This window comes from Bubalus bubalis, chromosome 6 (genome assembly GCF_019923935.1).
Source record: "Bubalus bubalis isolate 160015118507 breed Murrah chromosome 6, NDDB_SH_1, whole genome shotgun sequence".
NCBI lineage: Eukaryota > Metazoa > Chordata > Mammalia > Artiodactyla > Bovidae > Bubalus > Bubalus bubalis.
In genome coordinates, this window is record NC_059162.1 from 19,018,488 (window position 1) to 19,030,401 (window position 11,914).

General features: G+C 50.1%; 1 protein-coding gene across 1 annotated transcript; it reads left to right on the top strand.

Annotated features, from left to right (window-relative positions):
• The first annotated feature begins 2,375 nt into the window (after window positions 1–2,375).
• THEM5 (thioesterase superfamily member 5) lies at window positions 2,376–11,583 on the top strand. Its single transcript, XM_006050801.4, has 6 exons — window positions 2,376–2,666; window positions 4,645–4,846; window positions 6,081–6,219; window positions 10,395–10,505; window positions 10,934–11,058; window positions 11,377–11,583. The coding sequence occupies exons 1-6, from the start codon at window positions 2,544–2,546 to the stop codon at window positions 11,421–11,423; spliced, it is 747 nt and encodes a 248-aa protein (XP_006050863.3). The 5' UTR covers window positions 2,376–2,543; the 3' UTR covers window positions 11,424–11,583.
• The last annotated feature ends 331 nt before the right edge of the window (window positions 11,584–11,914 follow it).

An 11,914-nucleotide genomic window follows, 5' to 3' on the forward strand; every position in this document is an offset into this window, starting at 1 on the left:
TATAGATGAACAGTCAGATGAAGAGATATGTAGAGCAAGATTTGGAAGGATCCTGCAAAGAGTTAGACACAGCTGAGCAACTGAACTGAACTGATCATAGAAGTTGGAATGTGCCAACCTGGAAGCTCTCCAAACCCTACACTTCTGGAGTTTTTATGGAGGCTTCTTAACTGGTAAAGAATCCACCTGCAATGAGGGAGACCTGGGTTCGATCCCTGGGTTGGGAAGATCCCATGGATAAGGGAATAGCTACCCACTCCAGTATTCTGGCCTGGAGAATTCCATGGGCTGTATAGTCTATGGGGCCACAAAGAGTCAGATGCGACTGAGCAACTTTCACTTTCATCACATAAGGATGATGAATCATAAACTAAGTCTCCAACCTCTTCCCCTTCCTGAAAGATGGGAGGTGAGACTGAAAATTCCAAGCTTCTAACCAAGGCTTCATCTTTCCGGTAACCAGCCCCCATCCTGAGGCTCTCTGGAGCCCACTCAGAGTCACCTCATCAAAACAAAAGATTCTCCTATCACCCAGGAAATTTCAAGGGATTTAGGAGCTCTGTGTCAGGAACCAGACAGTGAACCCAGGCAATGAAACAAGGATTTCCTTTCCCAGATTCAGCTACTGATTCTTCTTGGGACGACAGCCCCTGCCTTCTTCTCCCAGGGCAACATTCCTGGGATCAGCTCCCAGCATCCAACACTGCCCCCCCCCCCCCATGAATCCTTCTCCTCCCTGCTCTCTTTTCCTCTGCCTCCTCTTCAGTCTGTCTATGTTTTTTGTTTTTTTTTTTTTTTAAGTATTTATTTGGTTCCTCCAGGTCTTAGTTGCAGCATGTGGGATCTGGTTCCCTGGCAAGGGATTGAACCCAGTCCCCCTGCATCGGGAGCATGGAGTCCTAGCCATGGGACACCAGGGAAGTCCCCCATCTACCCTTTCTAAGATTCTTCTTTTCTCTCCTGTCTCCTGCTCAAGTGTCATATTCCAAATCAAGTATTGCACGTACTTGCAAAGCTGCTGGCAGCTTTGATGGAACTTTGTTGGCAAAGTAATGTCTCTGCTTTTCAATACGCTGTCTAGGTTGGTCGTTTTTCCAGTAGTCATGTATGGATGTGAGAGTTGGACCACAAAGAAAGCCAAGTGCTGAAGAATTGATGTTTTTGAACTGTGGTTTTGGAGAAAACTCATGAGAGTCCCTTGGACTGCAGGGAGATCAAACCAGGCAATCCTGAAGGAAATCAATGTGAATATTCATTGGAAGGACTGATGCTGAAGCTGAAATTCCAATATTTTGACCACCTGATGCAAAGAACTGACTCACTGGAAAAGACCCAGATGCAGGGAAAGATTGAAGGCGGGAGGAGAAGGGGATGACAGAGGATAAAATGGTTGGATGGAATCATCGACTCAATGAACATGAGTTTGAGTAAGCTCTGGGAATTGGTGATGGACAGGGAAGCTTGGCGTGCTGCAGTTCATGGGGGTCTCAAAGAGTCAGACATGACTGAGCAACTGAACTGAACTGAACATAGAGGCTGGCAGACGGAATGAAGGAATGTTCAGGATCGCCGAGGCCTGGGGCAAGCCAAAGGGCACACAGGAATGAAGATGCCCTGTTGCCAGATCTTTCCACTTATCTGGAGGTCTGAGGCCTTCTGCTCTCTATGAAACTCCTTGTTTTTAAATATTGGCAACTGGTTCAAATATTTATGATTAGACCCAGAGACTGAATCAATCAAAAAACTGAGTTCCCCCAGTCCTTGAAGAAGTTTCATTCCAAACCTTGACAAGAGTAAGGAAAATACTTATATTCTAGTCTTCTAGGGCAGCTAACTACAGAAGGTGGGATAAAATCTTTAAATTTCCATGTTTATTCTGGTGAATTAAATTCTGGGACTTTTAGTGGAAAATTGGCAGTTTTAATTCAGTAGAAAAAATACCATCACCAGAAAGAGTTCACACCCTTGCAGACTGAGCACATCTTCCCCACCCCACTCAAAGCTGGCTCTTTCCTAGACTTGTTTTTGACAAAACCTCTGCTGCCCTGCTCCCCATCTCACTCCCAAAACTGCCTGCTGCCAAAACTCCACCAACATACACAGATTCTCCATCAACAACCTCCAATCAAGGATCAGACCTCCCTTTCCTTTCTGGGGTATTATTGGGTTCTTCCCAGAAAAGCTCCAGGGCAACTCTCTGAAGTTCCATATACACTATACTATTTTCATTAAGTACTCTTTTGCTCCTCAGTTGAAATATTTCTGAACTGAGGCCAGTCCTGCTCTGCATTCACGCCCAAGCAGCACCTGCCTCTCCCCAAGGGCTGGATGGGGCTCTGCACCAGCTAGAAGCCCCAAGCATCTGTGGATGTTGCATCAAACGAGCCCAGCCTTGCCTAGTCATCTGTGGTGGAAGCTTGTTAATAAAAGCCCGAGACAGGAGGGAGGCTTGTCTGAGAGGCAGTTGCCCCGACAGCACCAAGAAGCAGCTGGAGAGCATTCACTGGCCTCGCTGCTACAGCCCTGCAGCTCAGCGTTCAGTCATGCTACGGAGAGGCTTCCAGGCGGTAGTGATACTTGGTCACCATGGAACTCTTCCTGGTGCCACCCACCTCCTGCCCAGATTCTACCCTGCCTCAGCCTTCGGATCCTCCACGGAGTCCCTGGTGAGTGAGTTCTCAATTCAACCAAATGCACAGCCCTTCTGGAGCCCAAGGATATAGTCGTTGTTGTTTTTGTTGTTGTTGTTGTTGTTCCGTCGCTAAGCCGTGATTCTTTGTAACCCCATGGGCTGTAGCCCGCCAGGCTCCTCTGTCTATGGGACTCTTCAGGCAAGAAAACTGGAGCAAGCTGCCATTTCCTTCTCCAAGGATCCTCCCGACCCAAGGATCAAACCCAAGTCTTCTTCATTGCAGGTGGGCTCTTTGCCATCTGAGCCACCATGGGGACCAACCCAAATCTCCTCTTCCTAGATCATGGCCAGGGCAGGTGAGCAGCCTGTTGGGAGCTATTTGATCTGGCAAAAGAAACCAAGTAGCCCAGATCCCAAACTAAGACACCAGGTCACTTTCCTCCTGATCTGAATCTTGTGTGGCCACCAATCACTTTCCTCCTACGGGGCTCAGACTGTTGGGACATCCCCAGATGATGGATGCTGTGTGTGGCCTTAGCAAACAGCTGGTCTGTTGCCCATGGTTGCAGTTGATGCATGAGCATCTGGTGCCACAGAGGACTCCTCTTCATCCCATGGAAGGTACCGCACCACTGCGGGTACCCAAAACATGTTTCAGAAGAGCCCCCACTCCCCACTTCCCCGTTGTTACTCACTTCAGGGTGAGGACAGCTGTGGACAGAGCCAAAGTAGCCCCTGAGGTGAGTAATGATGGTCCTCACCTGTGGTCCCACTCCCACCGCCCCCCCCCCCCCACCCCCTGAGGTAGACAGTTGCTCAGAATGAGCTCTGAGCTTTCCAGGTGGCATTATTGGTAAAGAATCCACCCGCCATGCAGGAGACAAAAAAGACACAGGTTCGATCCCTGGGTTAGGAAGACCCCCTGGAGGAAGGCACAGCAACCCACCCCAGTATTCTTGCCTGGAGAATTCCGTGGACAGAGGAGCCTGGCGGGCTGCGGTCCATGGTGTTGCAAAGAGTCGACACAACTGAAGCAACTTAGCACACACAGAAAGAGCTCTAGGCCAACCGTCAGCTCACAGGCTCATAAGTTTGGCAACCTTAGCCATATTTCCTCAGTTTTCCCATCTGTGCAGTGGGACTAGTACTAGCCATTCTCAGCCTCAAAGAACAGCTCCAGGTGGTTTTCATTTTTGTTCTTGTTTGGCTGTGTTGGGTGTTAGTTGCGGCACATGGGATCTTCTTTGCAACATGCAGGATCTTTCATTCTGGCACTCCAACTCTCTAATTGTGGTGCAGGCTCAGTACTGTGGCACACAGGCTTAGTTGCTCCTCAGCATGTGGGATTTTAGTTCCCTGACCAGGGATTGAACCTTCAACCCCTCCATTGCAAGGTGGATTCTTAATCACTGGACCAGCAGGGAAGTCCCTTCTCAGGTTTTAAAACAGGGCAGTTATACTGCACCATCAAACAGCTGCTGCCTCTAATTGTCAGCCCCAATGCCTTTCCTTCCCTTCCTTTGCACATTAGTGTCCCCTAGCCTGATAGCTCAGTTGGTAAAGAATCCAACTGCAATGCAGGAGACCCAGGTTCAATTCCTAGGTCGGGAAGATCCACTGGAGAAGGGATAGGCTACCCACTCCAGTATTCGTGGGCTTCCCTTGTGACTCAGCTGGTAAAGAATCTGCTTACAATGTGGGAGACCTGGGTTTGATCCCTGAGTTGGGAAGATCCCCTGGAGAAGGGAAAGGTTACCCACTCCAGTATTCTGGCTTGGAGAATTCCATGGACATGGGGTCACAAAGAGTCGGACATGACTGAGTGATTTTCACTTTTTCCCTTGCCTGGTCACTCTCAGGAGTCCCCAGGGGCCATTTCCCTCAATACTGACAGAAAGGATTGAGAAGCCCAAGAACCCAGGAGCTGGGTTACATTACGTACAGGTCCCACAGCCCAAACCACAGCCCACCTTCCAGAAAGCCATCTAGTCTCCCCAATCTTTCCTGCCCAGGTCTCAAGATTCTGTCAGGAGATGACAAAGAGTAAGAATTACGCCCTCCCCAATGCCAGCTGGGGTCCAGACATGCTGAGCCTGTATGATGAATTTCTGGAGAAGACCAAGACCGATGGCTGGGTCAGAGTGCCTTCCTTCAGATCCAACAGAGACCACATCCAGAGGTTCAAGCTCCCACTAAACTTATCAGCTAACTCAGGTAAGGCCTGGCCTGAGAGCAGCCCTTGGCAGGCACATGCCCCAGCCCACTGGAATCAGTTCAGCCAGCCCCTTTTCCCACAGCCAGAGACTTTTGGGGAGGAAATTCACAAGCTCTCTGCCAGTTCTCAGCCAGAAGTTCTTTCTGACAAGTCCACCTCTCATGATGCAGCCCCAGGCACATGGATGAGGAAAGCATCCTCTCAGCCCCTGCCCCCTCCTCCCCTCCTCCCCTCCTCCTGGGGGATGAGAGCACCCTAGCAACCACCTGTGCTCTCAGCCCAGAGTGCACCCACCGGAGAACTGCTGCCTCAGCCCTCCACCCATCTCCCTTCTCACCAGGGATGTTTGCCTTACTGTCAAGCCTTATCCCAAGTCCTCCTCCCCACCCCACAAAGGTCTGAGGATTCCCCCTTGCCCGCTGCAGACCTTCCACACCATCCCTGTTCTGCTAGGCCCAGAGACTCCTGAAACACCCACAGGTCAGAGCAATAGAGCTTTCCACTTTGATCTGTCTGCGTGTGCATGGACTTGGACGGGTTAACATGTCTCTCTCACTCATATAAGTGTTCTTCCAACCAAGTGCCGACTGGATGGTCCATTCAGTTTATGGAAAAAACAAAGTTGCATCAAAAATTTTTGAAGACTTTGGTTTTCATCCAAGAAGGATATGGTTCCTATAGTTGCCTTGAGGGGAAAAAAAAAAAGTCAGAACTTTGGGGGATTCATATCCACTTATTTTTCTGTTCTGTATTTTTATTTTGAACTACATGTGAATTAAATGCCTTACATTTTAATTTTCAAGGTTTCAGTTCAGCTCAGCTCAGTCGCTCAGTCGTGTCCAACTCTTTGCAACCCCATGAATCGCAGCATGCCAGGCCTCCCTGTCCATCACCATCTCAATGTTTAAGGTCTCTTAAAGTCTGACTTGTCTCTGACCCTACATCTACTCTCAGCCAGGGAAGCTCATGAGTGTTTCTTCCTCAAGATTCAGGGCTCCCAGAGGACAGGGCTGTGTCCCCTCAGACCGAAGACCTTGAAGACAGGTCAGAGCCTCACTCTCCAGTTGAAGATTCCCCAATAGCAGAGCCCGCGTGTCCTCTGGTTCTCTCCTCAATGGTGTGCCAGAGGCCAGCTCCATCTCTGCTGCTGAATGACTGACCCCGCCTCCTGACTGGCCCCCATGGCCTCACACACTCCCTCCTTCAGCTGTGTCACTGCCCATCTCTCCCCAGACAAGAGTGACTGGCGCCTCTTCACCAGGTGTATTGAGAGGGAAGGACAAGGCTACGAGTATGTCATCTTTTTCCAACCATCCGAGAAGAAGTCCGTCTGTCTTTTCCAACCGGGCCCCTCCCTGGAGGGAGTTCCAGGGTAAGATAATGGGCTAACCCGGGGGGGACATCTTTGGCTGCACCCTGGGCTTGGCCACGGGGGTGCATTGGGCTCGGCCAGCCTCTGGGCTCTGTACCTCTGTCTAGGGAGGTGGGTGGAGAGTGGGAGGCACTGGGCTTCAGTCTTGCAGTGTCAGATGTGGAAGGATATTCTGTCATCTGGTTCAGTCCCCATTGGGCAGATAAGAGACAGTCTCCTTATTCCAGGCCTGGGAATTTTTCAGTAAGAAGGGGCCTTAGAAGCCACTCTGAGAGGGATGTAGTGGACTCAGAAGATGACAAGATCTGGAGTTAAGGGCCAGGCTTCCAGTCCTGCTCTGCCACTGCTTGTATGAAGACCCCAAGCAAGCAATTTAACCTCTGTCTCCTGGCCTTCAGTCTCCTGGAAAAGGCAATGGCAACCCACTCCAGTATTCTTGCCTGGAAAATCCCATGGACAGAGGAGCCTGGTGGGCTACAGTCCATGGGGTCACAAAGAGTTGGACATGACTGAAATGACTTAGCATGCATGCACTTCAGTCTCCTTACCTAAATCTTGGGGCAGTAATATCTACCTCCCAGAACAGCTAAGAGATATGAAGGGCCTCTGTTTATGTACTCATATGTACTTATATGTATGGTTTATGTACTCATAAACCATAAGGCACAATACAGCTATCAGGCTATCTCTCCGAACTTCACCTTTGCCCAGCGGGCAAACTGAGATGCACAGAGGTAAGTGATCTTGCCCAAGGTAGCACAGGCAGTTAAGGTCAGATCCAGGACTCTAACCCAGGAGGCGGGACTCCAAATCCATCGCTTCTTCTGTACTCCACTGCCTCCAAACTGGGAAGAGACCCAGGAAAGAACTCACACTGGACGTAAATACATTCACGCTGGACATAAATACACATTCAGATGGGCCCTGAGCCTCTTGCTTAAGGACACTGGGTCACCAGGTCCACGTTTGTCTGCCTTCTTGATCCCTGTTCCTGCTTTAGACAGTCACTGAAGGCTAACTGTGGAGTCAGAATTCTTGCAAGGGAGAGGAGAGAGGGGAGGGAAGGAGAAATGTAAGGGTCCCAAGACCTGAGAGAGACTGAGTTGCAGTTAAACAGAATTCAAAGAGATTATTAGATGTCAGCACCTCTGCAGGCAACGGATTCCGACTGCATCCCTTTCGTCACCTTGGCCATCCTGAAGGTATCTTCCATGGGGACTTCCACACGAGTGTGTGCAGACACTGGGGGACTAGGTCAGAGCTCTACCCAGGCCACGGGTCCCCTCCCTTATGAAGAGGAAAACCCCCCAAAGGGGCAGGGATAGGGTGGAATGTGGCCTTTTATTTAGGGGCTCATGGAGGTGGGGCTGGAAAGGCAGAAGAGGACCACTCGACACTGAGGCTAGAAGATTGAGGGGATCCAAGATGGGGTCAGCACTGAATTAGAAACACCCAGGTCAGTCTATCTCCCTGCGTAAGAAAAAAATCTTGTACTTCCTGCTGTCTTTCTTTCCTGTGAGCCTCTTTCACTCTCACACAAAACACTTCACTTCTGACACTTCAGTCACCAAATGGCTGGAAGCTCCCCCAACACCAAGAAATTCTCTGTGACACCAACTGGGTGGGGAGCCTACAATAGAACTCCATTCTGACACTGTCTACCTGGAGACAGTGTCAGACCCCCCAGGTTAAAGGCTCAGTCCCACAAGACTGCTTCCACCCTTCTTTAGATGCCAATGGCTAGTGTAGGTGCACAGGTTACCCACAATTTCTGATCTGGCAGTAACTGATGGTTCCCAGTACCCTTTCCTCTGGTTGGATGAATTTACTAGAACCATTCACAGAACTCAAAGAAACACTTACTTATGTTTACCAGTTTATTAAAGATACTGTAAAGGATGAACAAGCTTCCTTAGTAGCTCAGTCAGTAAAGAATCTGCCTGCAGTACAGGAGACCCAGGTTCAATCCCTGGGTGGGGAAGATCCCCTGGAGAAGGAAATGGCAATCCACTCCAGTATACTTGCCTGGAAAATCCTGTGGACAGAGGAGCCTAGCGGGCTACAGTCCATGGGGTCACAAAGAGTCAGACACAACAGAGCAACTAAACCACCACCAAAGGATGAACATCCAGATGGAAGAAGTCTGTAAGAGAAGGTCTGGGAACACATCCTGAGTGCAAGAGCTTCTGTCCTTGTGGCGCTGTGGTGCATTACCCTCCTAGTGTGGATGTGTTCGCCAACCCATACTAACTGGAATTCTTACGGAGGCTTCAACACATAGGTATGATCCATCATTAACTTCATTTTCAGCCCTTCTCCCTTCTCAAGAGAACTAGAGGTTGTGGCGGCAGGACTGAAAATTCCAAGCTTCTAAATGGCAACCTACTCCAGTATTCTTGCCTAGAGAATCCTGTGGACAGAGGAGCCTGGGGGCTGCTGTCCATAGGGTCGCACAGAGTCGGACATGACTGAAGCGACTTAGCATGCATGCATGCATTGGAGAAGGAAATGGCAACCCACTCCAGTATTCTTTCCTGGAGAATCCCAGGGACAGAGGAGCCTCATGGGCTGCCGTCTATGCGACTTAGCAGTAGCAACAGCAATCATGGCTTGGTCTTTCTGGTAAACAGCCCTCAACCAGGAGCCCACCCAGAGTCACCTTGTTAGAACAAGAAACATTCCTATCACACAGGAAATTATGAGGGTTTCAGGAGCTCTGTGCCAGGAGCCAGGGGCAAAGACCAAGATCCCCTGGAGAAGGCATAGGCTACCCACTCCAGTATTCCTGGGCTTCCCTTAAAAGAATCTGCCTGCAAAGCAGTAGACCTGGGTTTAATCCCTGGGTTGGGAAGATCCCCTGGAGGAGGGCACAGCAACTCACTCCAGTATTCTTGCCTGGAGAATCCCCATGAACAGAGGAGCTTGGTGGGCTACAGTCCATGGGGTCGCGAAGAGTCTGGCATGACTAAGTAACTAAGCACAGCATATATACATATTCTATTATCTTACAAGTACCCGTCCAGCCCCAAGGCAATGAGGCAGGGTAGAATAACTGACCAAGAGCTACCCTGAAGCATCTTCACACTTGCCACTGGGTCCTGGGCCCTGAACAAAGAGGGAAGAGCAGGCTTACTGTTCTTTGGCTACAACTCTTCCCCTATTTCAAGCCATGTGGGAAGGGAACTGGCTAGAGGCGTATGTAAAGTTTTAAAAACATTACCTCATTTGATTTGATGGGACACAAATTATTTTTATTCACAACTCACAGTGAGAAAACCAAGACTCAGAAAGGTTTAGCAACTTACACAAGATCAAACAGGTAGTGAAGGTGGAGCAAGGAGTCAAACCAGGCGGGTGTGGTTGCATGGCCCCCAGTATTTTCCACCAAAGGGAGCAGAAGCAGGGGTGTGGGAAGCCTGCTGGTGGCAGGCACAGCATGGTGACCCGTGATAGCACAGCAGGGAAGTTGACCTGGTCTTTGGAGAATCGGGGTCACACTGTTGAAAGCCAGAAACTGGAATCTCTTTCGAGTTATGCGCTTTCTAAAACTCAGTGCCTCTCTATTTTCCCCAACTTAACCAGCAATGGAGCTTTGGCATGAAGAAAGTCAGGTTACACAAGTGAGAACAAGAATTTGCACCCTTTAAATAAAGCAAGTGTTTGCAGCATCTGCTGAAGCTGGCTCTCAGCTTTCCACAGGCAGCGCCGCTCGGGAGTCCATCTTGTCATCACTGAATAGATCCTAGGTCAAGTTTCATGGTTACCCATCTTGAAAATGTGGGCTCAACACTGGCCATAGCGACTGGTGAGGTGAGAGCTGCCCAAGGTCAGTTTAGAGACTAAAGCCCAAAAGTTCAGGGATTTTTCCATCCCCTGAAGGAGTGCACCTTTCCAAACTACGGTAATTGCTACCAGCAATTAGGTGATGAATCAAAAAAAAGCTTCTTCCATTCATTCTATCAGAAAAAAGTTCTTTTCCTGGTGAAATACAATAATGGTATCAGTGGTTGCTAACACAGGCTGTAGTAACGTGGAAGAAAAACCAGCTGATTTTGACTGGTTTGATCAGACAGGATCCAGATCCATTTCCTTTCCTTTCCTGGGGAAAGATGGAAGTGGGGGAGGCGGGGGTGGTGGTTTCTGTCCCTGGCCTTACTCCCTGCCCCCTCCCCCAGGTTTACCCACGGAGGGTCCCTGGCAGCCTTGATAGATGAGACCTTTTCTAAAACTGCTTACCTGTCTGGAGAGGGGCTATTAACAGTAAATTTCAACATCAGGTTCAAAAAGTAAGTATGGGGTACTTCCCTGGCAGTCAAGTGGTTAATACACCTCACTTCCAATGCAGAGGGTGTGGGTTCAATCCCTGGTCAGAGAACTAAGACCCCACGTGCTACACGGTGTGGCCAAAAAATTAAACAAACAAAAAATCAGATTTTTTTTTTAAAGTAAGTACAGATCTTTGGGGTGTGGGCCATTGAGGGGGCAGCTGGGGTGCAGAAGACCTGTCATGCTCCTTCCCCAGCCACACAGTCCCTTGGTCCCCTGGCCAGATCAGAACTTCTGCCATGCAACTCTGGTTGCTGGCAGATGAGCCGGGAGCCACTTAAGTCCTTGAGACAAGGTAAGATGAAGAGAAGTTTGGGGGAGGACAGAGAGTTGAGGGGCAGGGCCCAGGGGCTTACATGAGCGGGGGCTAAGCCACCTCCTCTCCCAGCTTGATTCCCCTGGGCTCTCTGGCTGTGCTGAACGTCAACGTGGAAAAGATCGAGGACCAGAAGATGTACCTGTCCTGTGTCACCCAGAGCAGAGATCAGCAGACAGTTTACGCTAAAGCCTCAGGTAAAGAGGACCTCAGCCCCGGCCCCTGGCCCTGTCCTGCTGGCGCTATGCCCGGAACAAACAGAAGGGGGAATGCTAAGGATCCAATCACAAGGTGGGCTCCAACTTTTTAGAGTGGGATTGGGACCTGCTGCACACACAGGCAAAGTGAGGAAAAACCGAATTAGGACTTTTTTTTCCTGTATATGAGTGGCCCAGCGTGTCTCACCAAGACAGGACCCAGGTACTGAGTAACTGGGTACCAAAGCTCTGAGTACCCCGTCAGCTCCTGTCATCCATGCCCTGGCCCCTGCCATTTGGCTCACCCTTCTCTTGCAGGCACTTTCCTCCAGATGCAGCTGGAAGAGGATTCATCTGGACAATAGACACAGTGCCTTCAGAGAGCCTACCAACGACCACCTTGCCTACCAGGGACCCACTGCAGAGCAGGGAGGGGTGCCCAAGAAGTAATGGGTGAAGTGAGGGGGGGGTGCTTTCCTTGCATAAATAAAGTCTCACAGCCCTGTTCTCAGTCCAAGATGCTCCTATAGTTGAAACTCAAGATTCTCCCGGGGCCTCCCACATACCCACTTTCCCATTCAACACCAAGGGAAGCAGTGTACTGAGGCCTGCCAGGCGCTGGGTGAGGCGCCAGGCTCACAGTGATGAAAGACAAGGCCCTTGGTCTCAGCATGCACGGCGCAGGGCGGGGAGCAGAGCACCCCCGTCTGCTCCTCCCAACCTGAGGCCCCGGTTATGACACAAAGGGAGGAGAGATCAACTTTGCTCTAGGAAAGCAATCAGAGGTTTTCTAGAGGAAGCTGTGCTTGAACTGAGTCTCAAAAGTTAAGTGGTGTCCACCAGGCAGGCAGGGAAG